Here is a 22,535-nt window from a genome sequence, read left to right as displayed (position 1 = left end):
GCAGCATGGCCAGGAGGAGCAAGAGCATGACGTGCAGATTGACGTGACGAGCACCGGACCCCAGGACCACCAACGGCTGCACACGGTCTCCACCACGGGCACGACATCCCTGGAATCTGAAGATGCTCCCCATGCTGTTGCTCCCGCAACCCCCAAAGCCCACGAACAGCAGCAGCAACAACAACAACAACAACAACAACAACAACAACAACAACAACAACAACAACAACAACAACAACAACAACAACAACAACAACAACAACAACAACAAAGTGGGCATGGCTTGCAGCATGAGCACCACCAGCCGCAGCAGTCGCATCACTTGTCCCATCACGAACAGCATGCGCCGCAACAAAACCCCAGCACCACCAGCGCCTCATCGCCGCAACACCACGCCACAAACAGCGGCCATGACACCACCCAAGTCTTGGACGCAAAGCACACCGATGCCAACCCCTCCCCCGACGACCCCATGACTCGTCACAGCCCATCAGCTGGCGGTGCTGGTCACCAGGACCACCATCATCACCATCACCACCAACACCAACACCATCACAATCCCAATCACCAGGAGCTTGTGCATGATTCGGGTGCGCCTATGACCAAACGCAAACTCTCACGCGAGGACGGCGATGATGAGAGTGCTGACGCCAAGCGCAGCAAGCAGGGCCAAACAGAGGCGATACACCATGGCCATGAACATGATGCGACCCTCGGTCAGGCGGGATTGGATGTGGGCGTGCCCTCGCCGCTGGACTCGCACCTTCCACCGCACGCGCACATGCCTGCCCACCACGCCCACCACCAGCTTGCATCCTCCCATCCCCAATACCGCCCGCACATGCCCTCGCAACTCCAGCCGCTGCACCACCATGGCACACCAGCCCCACACCACCATCACGGCGCGCCGCCACCGCCACCGCCACACGCCATGCCTGCAGCTGCACCGCCGCCGCCACCACCGCCGCCGCCGGGTGTGCGTGGACCAAGCGAGGCTGTCACCAGCATGCCCGGACCCGCACAGCTGCCGTCGCACTTGCCGCACGCTGCACGTGTGCCGCCGTACACCCCCACGGGGCAGTATGTGGACTGGAACCACGCGGCATATTCGCTGCCATTCTCCGAGGCACAGCAACAGCCACAACCGCAGCAGCAGCAACAGCAGCAGCAGCAGCAAGTGCAGGTACAAGTGCCGCATTCGCACGCAGCGCAGTCCATGCATGACGCGCATGCACCGCCACTTCCCCACTCCACCATGGCAGTGTCGATGGCCTCTGCACACGAACACGGACCCACACCACACGCGCACCCGGCGGCACAGCAGCCCGCACATGAGCAGCACGTGCACCAGCACGCGTTTGCACACCACCACCAGCAGCACCAACAACACCAACAACACCAGCAGCAGGACCAAGCGCATCAGCGGCAAGAACAAGAAAAAGGGGCGCCGCGGTCCAACAATGGACTTGCATCATCCACATCAACACCAGCGGGACGAAAGTACGTGTGTGTGTGTGTGTGTATGTGTGTGTGCGTGCGTGCGTGCGTGTGTGCGCGTGTGTGTGTGGTTGTGTGTGGTTGTGTGTGTGTGTGTGTGTGCGTGGGCCACGCGTTTACGCGTCACTGCCTGCGCATGCTTGTACATCTGTCTGTGCTGTCGTGACCTTGTTCCTCCTCACCAGACACACACGCAGTCTCACATTTCACCTCCCCCCCCCCGCCCTCTCTCCCCTTTCATCTTACATTACAGGGCGAGCCAGTCTGGCGTGAGCTGGAGCGGGCCAATGACGCACCACCTGCTGCATCTGCTGCGCGGAAACGAGTTCCTGCTGGTGACGGGCAAGACAGACAACGAGACAAACATCCGCAAGCGCAAGGGGTGGGCGCGCATCTGCGAGCAGCTGCTGAAGAGGTTTCCGCAGGCCAAGCCCTGGCTCACAGCCACGCAGGTCAGGGAGAAGTTCAAGAAGCTCAAGCAGACGTTCACGAAGCACCAGCAGGGATACTTGGAGAACAATCGCGCGTACGCGCAGGACCGCATGCGTGCAGGCAACGGTGGAGGAGGAGGCGGCGGCATGCGACCGTGGCCCTTCTATGACGCAATGGCAGGCCTGTTGGCTGGGCGGTCCGGAACAGGCGCCTCTGCTGTTGTTGCGTCACAGCCGGATGGACACGTGCTTGTCAACGCAGATGTACAGGTGATGCGATGGGAGGATGCGGACGCGCCTGTGCAGCCAGCAGACACACAGGCCGTGCACGTGCGTACTCAACGAGTTTGCATCTATTTCTGTGAATGGGAGGGGATTGTTTGGGTGTGGGTGTCTATGTGTGTGTGTTTGTTTGTGCGTGCGTGCGTGCGTGTGTGTGTGCGTGTGCGTGTGTGTGTGTGTGTGTGTGTGTGTGTGTGTGTGTGTGTGTGTGTGTGTTTGCGTGTGTGTGTGTTTGCGTGTGTGTGTGTGTGTGTGTGTGTGTGTGTGTGTTTGCGTGTGCGTGTGTGTGTATGTATGTGTGGGTGGGTGTCTGTTCATGCTTGGTTATTTTCTTGTTTGGTTGCTTGGTGTGTCACCACGTTCATTCCTCCAATCGCTCATTGCATACATACCCGCACATGATACTGTCTGCTCTTGTGTGTGCACACAGGCTGCGTTACGGCGAAGCAGACATGGACGCAGCATCTACGACGCGCCACCGCCTGTATCCGCGCTCGCGCCATCGCACGCAGTGGGCACACACGCAAGCAGCAGTGCAATGCCAGCCAATATGGCATCAGCAGCCGTGCCGCCGCCACTGGCCACAACAGCGGGAGTACCAGCGGCTACCACTGCAGGTGTGAGCGCAAGCAGCACGCTTCTGCCTCAAACCGCTGCCATGATACCAGGCCACCCTCCACACGGTGGCGGTGGCGGCAGCGGCGGTGGTGGTGGTGGTGGCACTGTGGATGTTGGTGCCGCTGGCGTGCTGAACGCTGCCCTGACACACGCGAGGGCGGATCACAATGTGGACGAGGATGACATGCTGCAGCGGCTCGTCAAAGCAACTGAGGCCGCCGTCGCGCAGCAGGCCGCTTTTGTGAGTGTGTATGTGCGTGTAAGCGTGAGTGTACATGTGTTGGGGGGGTTGGCATGCGTGAGTGTGCATAAGTGTGCGTATGCGAGCATGTGTGTGTATGTGTGTGGTGATGGTGGTGAGTGCGTGGGCTTACGAATGTGCAAGTGATTGGAGCTGAGCTTGGTATTCATTCCCCATCATCTCGCTCGCACACATAACACGTTCACATACAACACTCACACAAACGCACAACCATTCAAACACATACACGCAACCCCAATTAGCATCGGGACGTGCTGCAGCAGTTGAACCAGCAAGCGGAGGAGACGCGAAACATGCTGAGGCAGCTGCTGCAAACCATGGCACCACGCGCACCCGAGGAAGAGCACTTGCCTGCACAGCCACCAACCTCGACCTCCACTGTCACCTCCACCGCCACTGACGCCACTGCCGACGCGGCAGGGGAAACAACCAGCACATGATTTGTTTGCCCCATCCCCCGATAATCAGCCTTCTCCACCAGCATAGCCACCACTAGTCAGCTAGCTTTGATTCTTGCGCGCGTGTGCATTCATTCGACGTGCCGCCCTCCCTGCTTGTACACACTTTGCGTTGTTACCCTGTCCTGTCGTGATAGTTCGGCCAATCAAATCACGTGTCCCTTCAGACAACTCTGTTTTGTTCTCATCTGTGTTGGTCCACCTTCACATCAGCCTGTGACCACACTATTGCTCCTAGTTGTTTTGTCTCGCTTTGTGGTTTGACGTGACATGTTGTGCACCCACTGAGCCTTTCTTTCTTTATTCGGTGAGGTGCTGCGGCACGAATTAGAAAAGCAAACAAACAAGCAGGTCAACAAAATATCAAAACAGGTTCGCAACATGCACCAAGCAGCAGCACTGCCTGCGACTGCAGGCCAAAGGGAACAAATCAGAACACACACGCATTATGCACCGTACAACAGGTATACAGCACCTGCTTGCCCTCGGTCGTGGCCGGGTGCCACGTATCACACTTTGTTCTTCTCTCCAACACAGCTCTTCACTCTTCGAGAGGTGTCGAACAGACTCCCACTCACATGAGCACATGCTGCTGTTACCACCGATCCCGAAGACCATGTCACCCGCCGGCACATGACTCGCCATCATCACACCCCTCGTGCTTGTGCTCTCACCTCCACATCACTCGTCATCAGCCAGGGCCACAAGCTCGGCCTTTGCATCCCCAAGCGCCTTCTTGGCCTTTGATACCTCCTTCTCTTGCTCCTTTTCCTCCTGTTTGAGTGCCGCTGCGCGCTCGCTGCGTTCGCCCACGGGTGCGCGCACCTGCTCAATCTTCACCTGCAGCTCCTTGATGCTCTCCTCCACCTCCTTCTTCTCTGTCTTTCGCTTCTCAATTTCGTCGTGCAGCTGCTGCGCTTTCTGCTTCGCCGCCAGCATCTGCTGAACAACGTCCTCGGAGTCTGCCGTTGCGCTCTTGTGCGCGGCTATCGCCCCAAGCTGCTTCTCGAACTCTTGCTGCGCTCGCAAGCATGCGTTCGCATGGTGTGGAAGGGAACGTGAGCGAGCATGTATGCATGTATGTATGTATGTATGTATGTATGTATGTATGTATGTATGTATGTATGTATGTATGTATGTATGTATGTATGTATGTATGTATGTGTGTATGTATGTGCGTATGTATGTACGTATGTATGTATGTATGTATGTATGTATGTATGTGTGTATGTATGTATGTATGTATGTATGTATGTATGTGTGTATGTGTGTATGTGTGTATGTATGTATGTATGTACGTATGTATGTATGTATGTGCGTGCGTATGTATGTACGTATGTGTGTGTGTGTGTGTGTGTGTGTGTGTGTGTGTGTGTGTGTGGAGCAAGGAGCACGCCCACGCGCACGAATGGTCTGAGGTGCAGCAATGCAAGTCGCGTATCACCCACTTCGTGCTAAGCATTGCCTGCGCACCTTGAAGGAGGAGACCTTGCCCTTGTTGACCTGGAAGAACTTGATCATGAGTGGCAGTTTGGCCACAATAGTCGACTGGTGCTTCGCCACTTCCTCCGCGGACAGCTCCGTACCAACAACTGTACCAGGGTACATGTCAGTTGCGCGTGTGCATGCGCATGTCAGTTGTGTGTGTGCATGCGCATGTCAGTTGTGTGTGTGTGTGTGTGCGTGTGTAGATGAGTGATGGGATGCGTGTGTGTGTGAATGTTGTTTGCCTCCTATGAGCGCTGCAACGGTGCAGGTTTGGCAACAGTGCATCGGCAATGCAACGTGCTCACGTACGTCCCATGGACGAGAGTAGGTCGTGCAGCTTCGCCTCTGCAAACTTGCTGATTTGCTTGTCCTCCTCCTGTGCGTCGTGGTGCACATGTGAGTAATCGCAGTGCGCAACAGCGATGTACACAGTCGACACAGAACGCGTGCAAACAAGCATGAAACACGCATGCGACACACACACACACATGACACACGTCCAGACATGGCACACACATACACATACACATACACACACGTGCGATACACACATGCAGTGCGCGTGCATCTTGGGAGGCGCACCTCAAACTTGTCGGGAAAGGAGGAGACGAGCTTCTCGACGTTGCTGGTCCACGGCGTGAGCTTGCCGGCGAGGTAGCATGTCTGCCACCACGTGCTGTACTCGAGGTAGATGCGACACGCAAGCAGCCAGCCAAGCCACTCTGCATGCGGGCGTGCACGTGTGTGTGTGTGTGTGTGTGTGTGTGTGTGTGTGTGTGTGTGTGTGTGTGTGTGTGTGTGTGTGTGTGTGTGTGTGTGTGTGTTGGGGGAGGGGAGGGCGTGATTGACCAACAAGCATGAGCATTGGTGCTCACAACACAGCGCAGCACTGCAGGCACACGACACGCGAAAGCACAGCACCACACCACAACACTACGTGCGACAACACTGCACACGTTGGTGTGGCGAACCTTTGGAGGAATCTGGAAGACAGTTGAGTTCCCTGATGCGCTTGTATGTCTTGGAATGCCCGCCAAACGCCAGAAGCCCGAGGTTCGTGAGGGCGGGCACGTGGCATGGGTACTTGGCAATGGTCTGTGCCAGCGCAGGCAGAAGCTTGTCCATGTGCAGCTCGGAACCAAACTCCTCCAGATACTCGACGAAGGCGTCCTGCCCGGCCACGAGCACGTTACAGAGGTGCTTCTCAAGGCTTAGGGCGGCGCTCATGCACCGCTCCTCGTCAAGCAGGGCGTCGGGGATCTCCCTCAAGCTCACGTCATTGTTCAGCCCAGACACAACTACGATGTGCATGGGAGAGAGTGTGTGTGTGTGCGACAGAGGGGCAGAGGCAGTGCGTGTGTGCGCGCGTGTGTGATTTGTGCGCAAGGCAGTGCGATAGTGTGATTTGTGTGTGAGACGATGTGTGAGTGCGAGTGTGCATGCTTGTGAATATGGAACACAAATCATTTTCGGTTTGGAGAACAAGGGGGGAGTGTGGACATCGAGGAATGCCCCAGCTGCACACCACACTGGATACAACATGCTGCAGCTTGTCGACACAGCAATACATGTACGCATCGTGGTCAAACCTGGTGCCGCCTCTTGCTTGCGCTGCAAGCTTGGGGACTTTGGGGAGTGTGCCGAAGCATCGGCGCGCTTCATACGCTCTGCCTCGCGCTGTTGGCGCTCTCGCTCCTCCGCTTGCTGTTGCCGACGTCTGGCTTCCTCTCGTTGCTGCTCTTCCAGCTGTTGCTGCTTGTAACCTTGGATCAGAGCAACCAGGGTTGCGTGTGACGAGTGCACCCTGGCGTCGTCGCGGGAGACGGCGGCTGCCTTGTGCCGCTGTGCCTCGTTCTCTGTGATGAGCTTGAGCTGCACAGCCTCCCTGGCCATGCGCTCAATCTCCACGGCCTGCCGCATCATGGCTGCTGTGCGCTCTGCCTGCTGCTCTGCTTGCTGCATCTGCGCCTTCAGTTGGCTCTCAAACTGCTGCTGCTTGGCCAGCTTCTCCTGCCGCTTGCGCTCAGCCTCTTCCTCTTCCCGCTGCTGCCGCAGCCGCTCCTCATACAGCCTGCGCTGCCGCTCCTCCTCCTCGCGCTGCTTGCGCCTCTGCTCCTCCTGTCGACGCCGGTCTTCTGCGCGGCGTGCCTCTTCCTCTTTGCGGCGTTCCTCCTCCAGGCGCTGTCGCTCAAACACCGCCAGCTTCTGCGCGCGCGCCTCGGCCAGCTCAGCCTCCTTCTTCAGGCGAGCCAGCTCCTTTTGCTCCTGCTTCTGCAGCCATTCTTGCTCCTCTGCTTCGCGCTTGCGCCGCTCTTCCTCAGCCCGCTGCCGCTGCAGTCGCTCAAGCTTCTCGCGGCGGTTCTGCGCAGCAAACGGGTTCTTCTGCGCAATATCGCCCGTCAATTCCATTTTCTTGGACGTGTGTGTGCTTGGGGAGGGGGAAGTGTTGTGTACCTGCTGATTTGGGGAGGGGAAGGTCAGGGGTACAGTGCCAATGCGGACAATGCGAGCAAAAAATGAGAACAGTCGAGAAGAGGACAATCGCAAGAGGGCAGATCAGCGATGCTTGAAGGAACCCCGGCATGCACTGCTCTCAAAGGAGAGTGGTGGAGTAGAGTGGTGCTCTTCTTTTCTGTCAGCCTGGTTCTTCGCTAACACACACACACACACACAGATCTGTGAATACCCAACCAACCTGTCTTGCTTGCGTCGGGGTGTATGGTGGTGGGTGTGCTCAACCGCAGGGAGCAACCTCAGAGCCTGATAGCGAAAGGGGGGTGTAGGTGGGAGGGGTCTCTGTCTTCTCTCTTTCTTCTCGCAGCACAACAACAACAAAAACAATACCGACGAAGAATTGTGAATGATTTCGTGATTGGCTATTCGATGAAGTTATTGGTGGATATTCGCCTGGCAAAAACCAACAGCAAGCAAGAGCCAACGATACACTCCAACAGACAAGAAGCAGAGACGAGCGAGTGGCGGTGTGTGTGTGTGTGGCTGTGCACTCGCTGACAGACTGAACACTCCAACAACAGACAGACAAGCATGGACAACGCCTGCTACACCCTCATCAACACTGATGAGGGCTTTGAACCCATGACGGAGATGGAGCTCCGCAAAGCCCTCGGTGCGTCGGCCTGTGTGTGTGTGTGTGCGTGTGCGTGAATTTGTGTTTCGTGTGCACGAATGCGCGTAAATGTGTGGACCAATCGCGTTTGTGTAGAGCACAAGCGTGATGCGGGGCAGGGTTCTGCTTGTATGCTTGGGTGCTGGCGGTAGATGAACGTCAATGTTTCCTGCGCGTGTGTGTTTGTTTGCCTCCGCGTGTGTGTTTGTTTTCCTCCGTGTATGTGTGTGCGTGTGCGTGTGTGTGTGTGCGTGTGCCAGTGTGAAGCTCATGCTCACTTGTTCTCGTGTGAAAACCACGATCTACCTGTTTCACAGAGAGCAACAAGGTTGGCGTCAAGGCACACGCTCTCAAGACCGCCATCCTCATGCTTCTCAGCGGCGAGAAGCTCCCCTCGCTTCTCATGGTATGTGTGTCTATGTGTGAGCGTACGATGGGCCCAGGACAAAACGAACGTGCCTGTCAACTCCAAGCGCCTGGCTTACTCGCGGGCTTTTGTGTGCGCGCACACACACACACACACATTCACCCTCACTCTCTCACACACACACACACATTCACACACACATACACGCCCTCACACTCTCCCCCACATTCACGCACACACATTCACGCACACACACACACACATTCACACACACACATTCACGCACACATACATTCACGTACACACGCCCTCACACACTCACCTACATTCAATTGATGTGGTTGTTGTTGTGTTTGCAGACGGTGATTCGCTTCGTCATGCCGTGCGACGACCATCTGGTCAAGAAGCTGCTTCTGGTCTTTTGGGAAGTGGTGCCAAAGTACGGGCCAGACGGCAAGCTGCTTCACGAGATGATTCTTGTGTGCGACGCCTACCGCAAGGATCTCGTGCATCCGAACGAGTACGTGCGGGGGTCCACGCTGCGCTTCCTCTGCAAGCTCAAGGAGCCTGAGTTGCTTGAACCACTGATGCCCTCCATCCAAGAGTGCCTCACAAACCGCCACAGCTACGTACGTGCCGCTGTGTTTTGGAAGGGGGGAAGTGTGTGCGAGCGTGTGTGCTAGCGTGTGTGTGCGCCCGTATTTGAGCGTGTCTCCATGTATGAGCGTGTGTGTGTGAGCGTGTGTATGTCTGCATCTGCGTCTGCACCTGCATCTGCATCTGCGTCCTGCTTCTGCCCCCCTGTCTTCGCTCATGGATTTGTTTTGAGGTGTGTACGTCCTCGCCCCACTCCGTGCATCGTGCCGCCATGTTCATTGTCGCAACCGCCCTGTTCCACCCCCCCCCTCTTCTTCCACAGGTCCGCCGCAACGCCGTGCTGGCCATCTACACCATCTACAAGAACTTTGAGCACCTCATTCCGGACGGCCCCGAGCTCATCCAAAAGTTCCTCGAGAAGGAGACGGACGCGTCGTGCAAGCGCAATGCATTTATGATGCTGACCACTGCCGACCAGAGCCGCGCGCTGGAGTACCTTGCCACGTGCATTGACCAAGTCCACACATTCAATGAGATCTTGCAGCTCGTCATTGTCGAGCTCGTCCACAAGGTGTGCTTTCAGCGCGCGTGCCTGTGTGTGTGGTTCTTGTGTGTGTATGTGTGTGTGTGTGTTGTGTGTGTGATTTCAGTGTGTATGATGCTGTTGTGTGTGTGTGTGTGTACGTGTGTGTGATGCATGTGTCGGAAGAAGCGTGTTCAGTAGTAGGCGCCATGTCTTCATTGCACGCACACACACACATACAGTCAATGCACAGACATCGGAACAGATGCCACCAAACCCTTCCTCACCTTACCAACCAACCCTTTCTGTGTGCGTGCAACTGTAAACAGGTGTGCCGCCAAGACTCGGCGCAGCGGTCCAAGTTCATCCGCGTCATCTACAACCTGCTCGACTCGTCCTCGGCCGCCGTGCGCTACGACGCTGCCGGCACGCTGCTCACCCTGTCGACTGCGCCAACAGCGGTCACTGCCGCCGCCAAGTGCTTCACGGGCCTCATCATGAACGAGAGCGACAACAACGTCAAGCTGATTGTGCTTGACCGCCTCATCCGGCTGAAAGAGAACCCAAACAACGAGCGGGTGATGCAGGACATGTGCATGGACATTATCAAGGTGCTCAGCGCTCCAGACCTCACCGTGCGCCGCAAGACGCTCGACCTGGTCATGGAGCTCGTCTCCAACAGAAACGTCTCCGAGGTCGTCATGTTCCTTCAGAAGGAGCTTGCCAAGACGTCAAGGTGATTTCTTGCCGTTACCGCTGTTATCATTGTGCGTTGGGGTTCCTCGTGCCGGATGTGGCTCATTTCGCTGCATCATACACGCGCGCGCGCGCACACACACACGCACAGACACACACACACACACAGGCACGCACGCGCGCGCACACGCACACACACACACACACAGACACACACAGACTGACTGGACTGACTGACTCACACGCTCTCCCTCCCTTCCTCTCTTCCTCCTTGCAAATTTATCACTGCGGCGACAGCCAAGAAGGGTTTGAGAAGAACTCCGAGTACAAGCAGGTGCTGGTACGCACCCTGCATCAGCTTGGCGTGCGCTTCCCGGACGTTGCGTCCACCATCGTGCCGCAGCTCATGGAGTTCCTCTCCGATTCGGACGAGAAGGCCGTAGCCTCTGCCGTAGACGTGATTGTGTTTGTGCGCGAGGCGTTTGAGCGGCTGCCTGCGCTGCGGTCCGAAATGCTCGGCTCGCTCCTCTCCAGCTTCTCCCAGATCAGCGTGGCCAAGATTCTTCGCGCCACCGTCTGGATCATCGGCGAGTACGCAAACACCCAGCGTGACATTGAGGCCGCAATCGCAGAAATCAAGTGCGTCAAAAAAAGGGGGGTGGGGGGGGTGGGGTGGGGCAGGTGAAGCATTTGTGTGTGAGAGCGTGAGCTTGTGTTGCGTGTGTTGTTGTTTTTTTTTTTTTTTTTTTTTTTTTTTTTTTTTGGTGTGTGTGTGTGTGTGTGCGTGTGCTTGTGCTCTCGCAACATTTTGTGGACACCACTCACCTGCTCACACACCTCTGCAGGCGGTCGCTTGGCTCGCTGCCGATTGTTGATACGGAGCTTGCTGAGGCTGCTGAGGCCGAGGCGGCAGAGGAGGAGCAGGGCAGCGAGCCAAAGGTCGTCACCCGCACCCGCATCACCGCAGACGGCACATACGCCACAGAGAGCGTCTACACGTCCACAGGTCGGTTTCGGACATGTGGGCGAGTTGCGTGTGTCTGTGTGTGTGTGTTGGCGTGCTTGTGTGTGCTTGCTTGTGTGTGTGTGTGTCTGTGTGTGTTACCAACGTATTCTCGGCATGTCATGCACACGCACCCATGTACTCACCCCCAACACACAAACACACTAACACACACAGACAAGAAGAAGGAGGAGAAGCCACCGACGCGCAAGCTGCTGCTTGGGGGCGACTTTTTCGTTGCCTCTGCCATCAGCACAGCGCTGACGAAGCTTGCGCTCAAGTACGGCCACACGTCCGCGTCTGACGCCGACAAGAACAAGCTCACGGCCACGGCCATGCTCATGATGGTCAGCATGGCTCACCTCGGCAAGACCAACATCCCCGAGAAGCCCTGCCCGGCCGACTGCGCCTCGCACATCATGGTGCGCCGTCCTGTCCGCTGTGCAGTGCGAGTGGTCTGTGTGTGTGTGTGAATGAATGAATGTGCCGTCTTGCTTGTTCGTTTGCTTGGCATGATCGCTTGGTTTGCTCAACGTGTGCGTTTGTTGTGTTGCGCGTTGCGCCACGGAACTGCCACCATGCAACTGTTGTCGCTGCTGTATTTCTCGACACAAAATGCTCACGTGTCTCCTGCTGCAATCCCCCATCCCCATACCACCTCGCCGCCACCAGGCGTGTGTGCACACGCTTGCGAGTCCCACACCGGAGTTGGAGCAGCTGTTCCTCGACCGCTGCCATCGCGCATTTGTCGACATGCTCGAGACACTCAAGTCCCACCACGAGCACTTCAAGGTGCGGCGTGCCTGCATGTGTGTGTGTGTTGTTTTGTGTGTGCGTGTGCGTGTGTGTGCGTGTGCGTGTGTGTGTTGGACGTTATTTGCATGCACCTTGATCACTCACTGATTATCATGTCTCATCATGCTCATGAACCCAACGCGACCCTTATCGCGATGTTGAATATTGCTTGCAGGCAAAGGAAACCTCCAAGGTGATCAAGGCACAGGCTGACGATCCAATCACCTTCCGCGCTCTCAGGTAGCATATGCGTGGGAATACTGGGAATGAGGGCGCCGAGTGCGTGTGTTTCGCGTGCAAATGAGTGCAGCCACCTGTCGTGCATCTCACCCGTGCGTGCGTGTGTGCGTGTGTGCGTGTGTGTGTGTGTGTGTGCGTGTGTGTGTTCTTGCGCGCCCGCGTGTGTGTGCAGGGTGAAGGCTGAGGATGAGTTTATGGACGACGACGACGAGATGCTGCTGTCCAAGGCCACTGGCGCTGACACGAAGGAGGAGTCATCCTCAAAGCTGAGCAAGGTGTTCCAGCTCAGCGGCTTTTCAGACCCGGTCTACGCAGAGGCATATGTCAACGTCCACCAATACGACATCCACCTCGATGGTGAGTGTGTGGGTGTGCGTGCGTGTGTGAATGTGCGCGTGTGTGTGCTTTGTACTGTTTTGCACGTGAGCGTGGCTTCGTCTTCCATACCATTCAGTCACCTGACGTGACCTTTTTCTTATGTTCTGCACCCTGTTTTTCTGTTGCGTATGTGTTTGCAGTGCTTGTTGTGAACCAGACACCAGACACGCTGCAGAACCTGACGCTTGAGCTGGCGACGCTCGGTGACCTCAAGCTCACGGAGAAGCCCCAGTCGTACACCCTCGGGCCCCACGACTTTCGTAACATCAAGGCAAACGTCAAGGTGTGTATGTGTGTGTGTGTGTGCGTCGCAGGAACACCCTTTCTTTGCATCGTCGCGTGATTGGGCTGTGCCGTTTGGTGGCTGTTGCGTTGTCGGCTGTTTGTTGTCGTGCACCTCACATTCCACTTGGGGGCCCTGCTCTATTCTCGCACGAACCCCTCCCCGTTGCATTCGTTGGGCAGGTGTCATCGACGGAGACGGGCATCATCTTTGGCAACATTGTGTACGATGTGTCGGGTGCCACCTCGGACCGCAACTGCGTCATCCTCAACGACATCCACATTGACATTATGGACTACATCACGCCTGCAATGTGCAGCGAGGTGGAGTTCCGCGCCATGTGGGCCGAGTTTGAATGGGAGAACAAGGTGCGTGCGTGCCATACATTTTGTATGCGGTGTGCGGTGTGTGATTGTATATGTGTACGTTTTTGGTCTGTTTTTTTGTTTTGTTTGTTTGTTTGTTTGTTTGCTTGTTTGTTTGTTTGTTTGTTTGTTTGTGTGTTTGTTTTGCTTTCTGTCATGTGCGTGTGTATGCTTGTTTCAGCAAGCTGTCAGCGCGTGCTTGTTGCTTGTGTCCTCGGCATCTCATCAGCTTGTGTGTTTGTGTGTGTGTGTGTGTGTGTCACGCCGCCCCTTTTCGCGTGTGCGTGTGCGCCTTTGTGTTGTGCAGGTGAGCGTGCGCACGAGCATCACCGACCTCAACGCGTACCTCAATCACATCAAGCAGACAACCAACATGCAGTGCCTCACGCCAGACTCGGCGCTCACGGGCGACTGCAACTTCCTGGCCGCCAACCTGTATGCCAAGAGCGTCTTTGGCGAGGACGCCCTTGCAAACCTCAGCATAGAGAAGGGCCCCGATGGACAGGTGTGTGGTTTTGTGTGTGTGTGTGTGTGTGTGTGTGTGTGTGTGTGTGTGTGTGTGTGTGTGTGTGTGTGTGTGTGGTTGTGTGTGTGTGTGTTGTGTGTGTGTGTGTGTGGTTGTTCTGCCCTCGCACCCCTGTTGCTACTGCCTCTCACTCCCTCTCCCTCCCCTTTGCATGTTCTGACTGACGTGTGCACTGCGACTTGCTGCTGATTAGATCACTGGCCACATCCGCATCCGATCGAAAACTCAAGGCATCGCCCTCAGCCTCGGCGACAAGATCACCCTGCACCAGAAAGAGGCCCAGCACTGATTCTCTTCCCCCTTTCAAACCTGCCTTGCTTGCTTGTCTTGCTTGCGTTGGGATGAATGCGTGTGGGTCGTCTGCGTTACTGGTTTTGTCCATGTTGTGTGAATGTGCGCGCGCGCGTGTGTATCGTGTGTGTGTGTGTGCGTGCGTGTGTGCGTGTGTGCGTGTGTGTGCGTGCGTGTGTGTGTCGTGATTGTTAGCAAGCGCCACCCCCATACCAAAGCTACAACTGACCAACCTCAAGCAAACACCAACACCAGCACCAACACGTCCACGTTTTGGTTGTGAGGGAGGAGTGGAGAGGACCAGTGAAAACTTGACAAAGGCCACTGCACATTTCCACCACCAACAAACGAAACAACAAGGATGACGATGATGGTGGTGTTGTGGGTAACGGTTGCGATCACGTTAGCCGCTGCGGGTGCTGGTGCTGGTGCAGGTGGTGTGGCGGGCAGCTCATTTGCTGCTGGGAAGCAGCACCACCAGCAGTGGGCGATGATGGGCATGCCTAATGTGCCGCCCTCCTTTGTGGAGACGCGCAAGGCCTTGTTTGACTTCTGTGACGTCGATCATGATGGCGTGCTCGTGGAGGACAGGGCAGGCCCACGCGAGATCACCCGCATGTTTGGGCTGCTGTGGGAGTTCCGGGACTCGTACCGCACTGCACGCTCGTTCCTGTCCCACCGCGATGCTGACAACAAGCAACTCGAGTCAGTCCCTTGTGTGTGTGTGTGTGTGTGTGTGTGTGTGTGTGTGTGTGTGTGTGTGTGTGTGTGTGTGTGTGTGTGTGTGTGTGTGTGTGTGTGTGTGTGTGTGTGTGTGTGTGTGTGTGTGTGTGTGTGTACGTGGGTGTGCTTCATGTGTCGATCTTTCTGGAGTGCTTCTCTGTTGACCCTCTCAAGCCACCTTCAGCGATGACCACGAGCCGGCAAGCTCATACCCTTGTTGCCGTCGCCCACTATTGTCTTGTGTGCTCCCGTCTGCTGTTCAGCTTTGAGGCATTCCTGAAGGAGTCCATCACGACGCTCAACACTGTCGTCGAAAAGTTTGAGGAGATGGTTGAGAAGACGGACGATCCAACGTGAGTCGCCTGTAGCTGGTTGAACTGCAGTCTCTCTTGCGTCAATCACACGGACACACACACACACACACACTCACTCACGCACACACACTCACTCACTCACGTCCCAACCTGCTCTGACGCTACGCTCTGTTTGCGCCCGGCTGTCCTTTCTCAACATTTGACCTTACATTCGACCGACAGTGCATGGTTCTATCTTGGCATGGGCAAGAACAGCCTGCACCAGTTCCAAGCCGCCAAGAAGGATCTCCTCCACTTCCTCTCGCTGCAGCCACAGGCAATGCCTCAAGTGCGGAATCTCGCTGAAAGCCTGGAGCGCGACGCTCGGCCCATCGAGGTGTGTGTGTATGTGTATGTGTGTGTGTGTGTGTGTGTGTGTGTGTGTAGTGGTGGTGGTGGTGTGTAGTGTACAGTGGACGCCATGGCGTCTGCAACTGTTGTGCTTCTCTCCATGAGGTACGTCGTGTGCGTCTACCTCACTCGCTTTGCCGTATCCACCTTCTTTACTCACTGCATTGTGGCTGCTCACCATCCTCTTTCAACCCCACCACGCCAAATGACCAGGCCATCAACATGTTTGAGAGCATCTTCGATGCTGGATACGCACGTCTTGCTCTGAATCAACCGGAACCGCAAGAGTGGGCGCGCCTATGCCGCCAATGGCGCGAAGAGCACGCGAACACCACCCTACAGCAGGCACGAATGCATGTACCGTGTGATACTTGCCCGTGCTGTGTAGTGTTGTCTTGTATGTGTGCATGTGTGCATGTGTGTGTGTGTGCTTTCGTGGAGGACACTTGGTTGAACGAACGTACGTCGTGCCAGTGCATCCCCCTGACAACCCATGCGACACAACGGCAACCAACCGATTTCGTGGCGGTGGACGATGGCAGGCGTGCAAAGTCCCGAGCTTGAAACATGTTGCATCCAAGTGGATGGCGGATCTGAAGGCAGCGCCGGAGGGATGCGAACGCATCGACGCCAGCACCCTCGATCAGGCTGCTTTCAAAGAGCTGGTGCGTTGTGCTCAGTGTGGTGGCACTGGTTTCATGACAGATATGTTCTGTTATTGGTGAAGGGAGTGTCAGGGATGTGTGGCATATGTCATGTTATGCGTGAATCCAACACCTACCACACATGTCCAAACTACGTGGGACCTCACACAACTATGCCGTTATCTCACACACACATCACATCAAATCACACACCATCACACCACTGCCAGCTTGAGAAGGACGTGCCTGTGATTCTCGTTGGGGCGCAGGAGGACTGGGCGCCAGCAGAGGACTGGACACCAGAGAACCTCAACACGACGCTTCACGGCTACCCCGTCGATGTGCACCTGACCAAGGATGGCTCGTTCTACACCACCGTGGAGCGCGATGGAACCACGTGGGCTGTGCGCCCTGCCAGCACCTCCATGTCCTTTGCGGACTTTCTCACCGTGAGCATGATGGAGGACACGAACGCGACAGCATATCTTGAGTACACATCTGTTCACTCCACTCTGCCACCGCTCGTTGATTTCATCTCGCGACCAGAGTTCACCAAGGCTATTCCACTCAGGTTGGTTCGTGTGTTGTTGTTGTTGTTGTTGTTGTTGTTGTTGTTGTTGTTGTTGTTGTTGTTGTTGTTTAAGTTGTTGTTGTTGTTGTTGTTGTTGTTGTTGTTTAAGTTGTTGTTGTTTAAGTTGTTGTTGTTGTTGTTTAAGTTGTTGTTGTTGTTGCTGTTGTTGTTGTGTTTGTGTGTTTGTGTTTGCTTTTGTGTGTGTGTGTGGTTTTGCTTGTGCGTGAGCTTAGCTGTGTGTGCGTGCGCTTAACTGCGTGTGTGTTTTGCCATTCTTCCTTCCTTCCTTCCTTCCTTCCTTCCATCCACACAACACGTGCACACATGGGTGCTGTCGCTCTCCCCTGGAAGCCACTCATCCCATCACCTCTTCACTCACGACCACCTACCATGGGCAGACACATCAACTTCTGGGCAGGACCGGGCGCCACTATCTCGTGTGTGCACTCGGACGCGCACGAGAACATTCTGTTTCAGGTCGTCGGCGAAAAGGAGTTTGTGCTCTTCCCGCCAACAGGTGCGGCTGCGCTGTGATGCATGTTCAGTGGCGGTGGTCACTTTCTGTTCACGCCACGGCTGAAACACAACTGCCACATTCCATCCCACACTCCTCCTGTCTGCAGACCACAAATACCTGTATTATGACGAGAAGCCGGGCCTCTACCTCACGTATCAGCACCCGGGCCAGTTCCAATACAACGACGCAGCCGGCGATCGCAGGGTGCGTGTGTGTGTGTGTGCGTTGTTGTTGTTGTTGTTGTGTTTGTGGTTTTGTGTTTGCTTTTGTGTTTGTGTTGTGTGTGTGTGTGTGTGCGTGTGTGTGTGTGTTGTGTGTGTGTGTGTGTTGTGTGTGTGTTTTTGCGTGTGTGTGTGTGTGTGTGTGTGTGTGTGTGTGTGTGTGTGTGTGTTTTGTGTTGCACTCGTATGCATGTTTGCGATGATTTTGCCAGTCTCCGTCAGCGAGTCTGTTTCCTTTGTCCAAAAAGACCATCACTTGACATCGTTCCACACACCCGTGCATTCATCCACACTTTTATTTCCACTTCCTTGTCTTCCACTCCATGACCAGTCCAACATTGGCGGTGTCCATCTGCATGACGTGGATGTGTCTGAGTTTCCGCTCATCGCTGAGACCTCGCCCCGGCGCTGCCGCGTCAGGCAGGGCGAAGCCCTCTACGTCCCCTGTAAGCGCGCGCATGTGTGTGTGTGCGTGTGTATACGTGTGTGTGTTTGTGTTGTGTGTGTGTGTGGAAGTGTGTGTGTGTGTGTTGTGTGTGCATGGAAGTGTACGTGAGTGTGTGCATTCTTGAATGCTTGGGGTTTGCTCTGCGTTTGAGCGAACGTCGTCTTGTTCTGTGCAAACTCTTTCCTCACTGCTTGCCCGTTTCCCAACCTCGTCTTGTATTGCTGCTCCACCATCTCACCCCGACCTGTCACCACCACCTGCGTGCGCGCGCGCGTTGCAGACACGTGGCACCACCAAGTGGAGTCCATTCCCTCCAGCGACTGCGACCACTACCCGCTCCTCAACATCGCCGTCAACCTGTGGTTTGCGCCACACGCCGAGGGGTACGTCTGCACGCGCTAGCATGTGCGATGCTGTGATACTGTTGTGGTGGTTGCTTCCTGTGCTTTCTTGCGCTTCACGTCGGCACACACACACACTCTCTCTCACACACACACACTCACACACACACTCACACTAACTCTCTCACACACACTCTCGCCCTCACACACACACGCACTCTCTCACATTCGCGAAAAATGCAAACTGTTGTGGTGCTGCTGTTTTGTAGCGGCAAGCAGGACAGGCAATCGTTTAATGGCGCCAAGGAGGAGGCGTGAGTACATAATACAGGCATGCAAACGCAAGCAAGGCGTGCGCAAACTCAAACAAGTGAACGGGTGAACAGAACAACTGCACGTTTGAACATCATGATCACACGAGAAGAAGACGACACAACACGCGCAGCAACGTGCTGTTGTTGTAGGGGGAGTGCAGTCTCCTCAACTCAAGGGAGATCAGCTGTCAAGGGTGTGCGTGTGCGTGTGTGTGTGTGCATGTGTGCATGTGTGAGTATGGGAGGTAGCGTCGTGAAGCAGGCCATGCAATACACACACGCACGCACACACACACACACACACACACACACACACACACACACACACACACACACACACACACACACACACACACACACACACACGCGCGCGCGCGCGCGTGGTGTGCTCACCGAGGCTGCGCTTTGGCGGGGGCCCCTTGGGAGCGTCGTCCTTGGGCTTGGCCATCTCTTCATACATGAGGATGCTGCAATGCAGTGCGGAGGAGCAAAGTGAGTGCGAGCAAGCAGCTTGCGGCAAACGGGGGTACGTTGAGCGTGGGTGGCGCGAGGGCACCTCACACAGGCAGATGTGGCAACAACCATGTACACATGAGTGTCAACTGGTGCACAGACACTGAAGCAGACACAAGTACGGAGTCAAGCAGAGGAGGACGCACATGCGGAGGATGGACTTCTTGGGGCCAAGCATCATCTGCACAAACTCGTGGTAGTTGATGGTGCCTGAAGTGCCACACACAATCACACACACACACACCATTGGTGAGAAGTCAAGCGACAAGAGTGCATCCGCTCTCGACGACAGCGGTACACCACTATAAGGGCACAACACGTCTGTGCACAGCGTGCAAACAAACACAAACACCACACGCATGCGTGCGCACCAGAGTCGTTGGTGTCCACTTCGGCAATCATCTTCTTGAGCTCCAGATGGGTCTTGGGCTGGCCACTGCATCGCAAAACCAGAATGCCACAGCGGTTGAGGAAATGAGGTAAACAAAACAAAAGCAGCAGCAGCAGCAGCAGCAGCAGCAGCAGCAGCAGCAGCAGCAGCAACAGCAACACACGCACACACCAACATACACATACACGCACGCACGCAAGCACACACACACACGCACGCACCCGCACTCAGCACAACACACTGCGTTCTTTGCACTTACAGCTTCTCCATCATGCGCTTGAGCTCCATCATGTCAATGTCCTGAAACAAGCAGTGAGAGACGCACACGGACGTGAGGCGAGACGGCTGTGGTCATGTGTACGTTTGCGTGTCCCTCTGAAACCAAAAGCAACACACACACACACACACACACACACACACGCACACACACACACACACACACACACACACACACACACACACACACACACACACACACACACACACACACAGCAGAGAACCAAGCAGCAACAGACACGCAATCCGAACGTACGCCGCTGTGGTCCTCGTCAAACTCCATGAACTTGTGCTTGAACTTCTCCAGCTATGCAAATGTGTGTGTGTGAGTGTGTGCAAACGCCAGCAAGGCAATCAAGCCGTGAGTACATTGCGGCAGTTGTCCCCACCGCACCACTACGACTAATCGCTGGACACAAGCCAAGCCAGCCTGCATATATGGAGCGGGTACCTTCTCGGCGAGGTCGTCTGTTTGCTCATACTTGCCATCGCTGATGATTTGCTGTTGGGGCAATGTAATGTAAACACAGGACAATGTTGAACGCGAACAGGTGTGTGAACGGGAGGTGAAGAACACAATAAGCAAGGTGGGAAAAGCAAAAGAAGGTGCATGCACATACACATACACACACACTCATACACACACGTATGTACCTCGTTGAGGCGGTCCAGTTCAGCGGACTGCTTGTCCTTCAGCTGGCCAAAGGCCTTTCCACCTTGCTTCACTCATAAGAGGAAAGTACTGGGCCCGTCGCATGGGGTTCAATTTGTTGTCGTGACAGATGATCTTCTGCCACACAGACAGACATTACAGTTACATTACATTATGGGCCCGTTCACAGCGAGTAATTGTGGGTAGTTTTGGGTCGAATACTGCGTTCACGGCCACGCAATGTGGAGTAATTGGTTGATCCGACGTAATTGCAAATTACCATCCCCCGACTTGTGAAAGGGTGGTAATTTGGGGTAATGGCGCCGACGGTTGTGCGAAGTCCGGTAACGGTCAGTCGAACCTGTTGCACCGATCGAGCCAACTGAGGACGGTAACTGTCACCTTCCCCCAATATGAGCGTGTTTGGAGAGGGTACAGCCACGAGTACCCACGCCTTTGCTCGTCTACTCGTCTACGTCGCTGCACAGTACAAGCCACGACGGTCGTGGGAGCAGCGCACGTTTCCGAGGTACGCTTTGATCCCAGTATGCATGGCAAACTGCGTTGTATGGCTCTCCCGCATACTCATACACGCGCGCGCGTATGTGTGTGTGTGTGTCGCTCGTTCTTGTCGATGGTGCTGCCGTCCATTAGGCGCGAGAAGGACATCTTTGGCTTGCCAAATGAGACGTTTCGCCAGAACTTCCGTGTCACCAAGGATCAGTTCTGGGAGTTGCTTGATATCATTTCTCCGCACCTCCCCAAACGCCCTGGGACTGACGTGCCCGATCGCGTCGTCCTTGTCGGCCTGCTGTGGATGTTTGCTCACGGCTGCTCTCTTCAGGTGCGTGCGTGTTGCATGTTGTTCCCGTCGTTGATCTTTCCCGTAGGTACTTTGGCCACCTCGCTCACGTGTTGTTTCCGCACGTGTGCTTTGTTCAGGCTGTGCAGTTCTCAATTGGGATCAGCAAGTCCATGTGCAGTACGCACTTCCCCGCGTTCGCCAAGGCGATCATCGATGGACTCGACAACATCTCGTTTCCAACTGGGGAAGAGCTGAAGGAGGAACAGCGGCGATGGGCTCAGGATGACTTCCTCGAGGGCTGTGTCACGGCTGCCGATGGCGTGCACATCAGATACACCCCAACGACGAATGGCCACGAGGTCCGTGAATGACCTACAGTGCCCTGTACTCTATTCCCACTGCTTGCTTGGGCCTCTGCTCTGTGTCCCCATCGTGTCGTTCATTCATATAGCGCCCGCTCTCGTCTCACACCGCTCACGTCCGACACATGGCATGTGCCCACAACGTCGCACTTGCGCATACTTGTGTATGTGTGCGATACAGGAGCGTTGGCGAAACAGAAAGGGCTTCAAGTCCCAGAACGTCCTTGTTTGCGCCTCGTTTGACAGACAGGTTCGCTGTTCTTGTGCGTGCGTGTGTGTGTGTGTCTGTCTGTCTGTGTGTGTGTGTGTGTGTGTGTGTGTCTGTCTGTCTGTCTGTGTGTGTGTGTGTGTGTCTGTGTCTCTGTGTCTGTGTCTGTGCGATGTGTCTGTGCGATGTGTGTGTGTGTGCGAAGCTGTGCCGCCAATTACCGACCCAGGTCACCTCATAGCCTGCCATGATGCGCATCGCACCACAAAGATACAGCACGTCGTCGTTGGCTGTGAGGGCAGTTGCCACGACGCGAGTGTCGTGGCAACTGCTGACCTCACCTCCAAGCTGCCTGAAGGGAGCTTCGGACTATTCGACGCTGCCATGCGCCTGACCCATAAACGGTGAGTGGCCGCTCGCGTGTGTGTGAGAGTGTGTGCATGCGTGTGTCTGTGTGCATGCGTGTGTGAGAGTGTGTGCATGCGTGTGTCTGTGTGTGTCTGTGTGTGTGTTTGTGTCTGTGTGTGTCTGTGTGTGTCAATCGTGTTTGTGCGGTGTTTAAATCGGTGAAGCCTGTTGCCTCACACCGTATGTGTGCGCGGGCGTGTGCGTGTAGAT

General features: G+C 55.5%; 6 protein-coding genes across 6 annotated transcripts; 4 read left to right on the top strand and 2 right to left on the bottom strand.

Moving 5' to 3' along the window:
* Positions 1-598: 598 nt before the first annotated feature.
* Positions 599-3,889, top strand: PTSG_00646 (uncharacterized protein; the record flags this gene model as incomplete). Its single annotated transcript, XM_004998058.1, has 6 exons — positions 599-716; positions 942-1,183; positions 1,403-1,500; positions 1,751-2,258; positions 2,641-3,069; positions 3,333-3,889. The coding sequence occupies 6 exons, from the start codon at positions 599-601 to the stop codon at positions 3,528-3,530; spliced, it is 1,593 nt and encodes a 530-aa protein (XP_004998115.1). The 3' UTR covers positions 3,531-3,889.
* On the bottom strand, positions 3,797-7,895 carry PTSG_00645 (uncharacterized protein). Its single transcript, XM_004998057.1, has 7 exons — positions 7,732-7,895; positions 6,626-7,493; positions 6,008-6,334; positions 5,619-5,758; positions 5,346-5,412; positions 5,022-5,140; positions 3,797-4,565 (listed from the first exon to the last, which is right to left on the bottom strand). The coding sequence occupies exons 2-7, from the start codon at positions 7,443-7,445 to the stop codon at positions 4,230-4,232; spliced, it is 1,809 nt and encodes a 602-aa protein (XP_004998114.1). The 5' UTR covers positions 7,446-7,493; positions 7,732-7,895; the 3' UTR covers positions 3,797-4,229.
* PTSG_00644 (coatomer beta subunit) lies at positions 7,864-14,481 on the top strand. The gene is made up of 15 exons (XM_004998056.1): positions 7,864-8,163; positions 8,481-8,569; positions 8,890-9,159; positions 9,450-9,698; positions 9,980-10,386; positions 10,644-10,985; positions 11,192-11,352; positions 11,527-11,771; positions 12,022-12,141; positions 12,320-12,384; positions 12,557-12,741; positions 12,903-13,045; positions 13,228-13,413; positions 13,718-13,915; positions 14,130-14,481. The coding sequence occupies exons 1-15, from the start codon at positions 8,082-8,084 to the stop codon at positions 14,223-14,225; spliced, it is 2,838 nt and encodes a 945-aa protein (XP_004998113.1). The 5' UTR covers positions 7,864-8,081; the 3' UTR covers positions 14,226-14,481.
* Positions 14,482-14,565: 84 nt separating this feature from the next.
* PTSG_00643 (uncharacterized protein) lies at positions 14,566-18,777 on the top strand. The gene is made up of 11 exons (XM_004998055.1): positions 14,566-14,932; positions 15,214-15,303; positions 15,487-15,640; positions 15,868-15,999; positions 16,197-16,319; positions 16,529-16,869; positions 17,268-17,386; positions 17,493-17,590; positions 17,939-18,053; positions 18,336-18,438; positions 18,666-18,777. The coding sequence occupies exons 1-11, from the start codon at positions 14,589-14,591 to the stop codon at positions 18,712-18,714; spliced, it is 1,668 nt and encodes a 555-aa protein (XP_004998112.1). The 5' UTR covers positions 14,566-14,588; the 3' UTR covers positions 18,715-18,777.
* PTSG_00642 (allograft inflammatory factor 1) lies at positions 18,673-20,825 on the bottom strand (the record flags this gene model as incomplete). The annotated part of the gene is made up of 9 exons (XM_004998054.1): positions 18,673-18,895; positions 19,104-19,177; positions 19,370-19,433; positions 19,595-19,659; positions 19,874-19,914; positions 20,147-20,197; positions 20,342-20,392; positions 20,545-20,610; positions 20,823-20,825. The coding sequence occupies 9 exons, from the start codon at positions 20,823-20,825 to the stop codon at positions 18,882-18,884; spliced, it is 429 nt and encodes a 142-aa protein (XP_004998111.1). The 3' UTR covers positions 18,673-18,881.
* Positions 20,826-20,955: 130 nt separating this feature from the next.
* Positions 20,956-22,347, top strand: PTSG_00641 (uncharacterized protein; the record flags this gene model as incomplete). Its single annotated transcript, XM_004998053.1, has 5 exons — positions 20,956-21,071; positions 21,197-21,386; positions 21,485-21,706; positions 21,891-21,959; positions 22,188-22,347. 5 exons carry the CDS (start codon positions 20,956-20,958, stop codon positions 22,323-22,325), a joined length of 735 nt encoding a protein of 244 aa, XP_004998110.1. The 3' UTR covers positions 22,326-22,347.
* Between the last annotated feature and the right edge of the window lie 188 nt (positions 22,348-22,535).

Source organism: Salpingoeca rosetta (assembly GCF_000188695.1).
Source record: "Salpingoeca rosetta unplaced genomic scaffold supercont1.2, whole genome shotgun sequence".
NCBI lineage: Eukaryota > Choanoflagellata > Craspedida > Salpingoecidae > Salpingoeca > Salpingoeca rosetta.
Note: the sequence above shows the minus strand (reverse complement) of the source record. Positions and strands in the feature narration are given on the sequence as shown.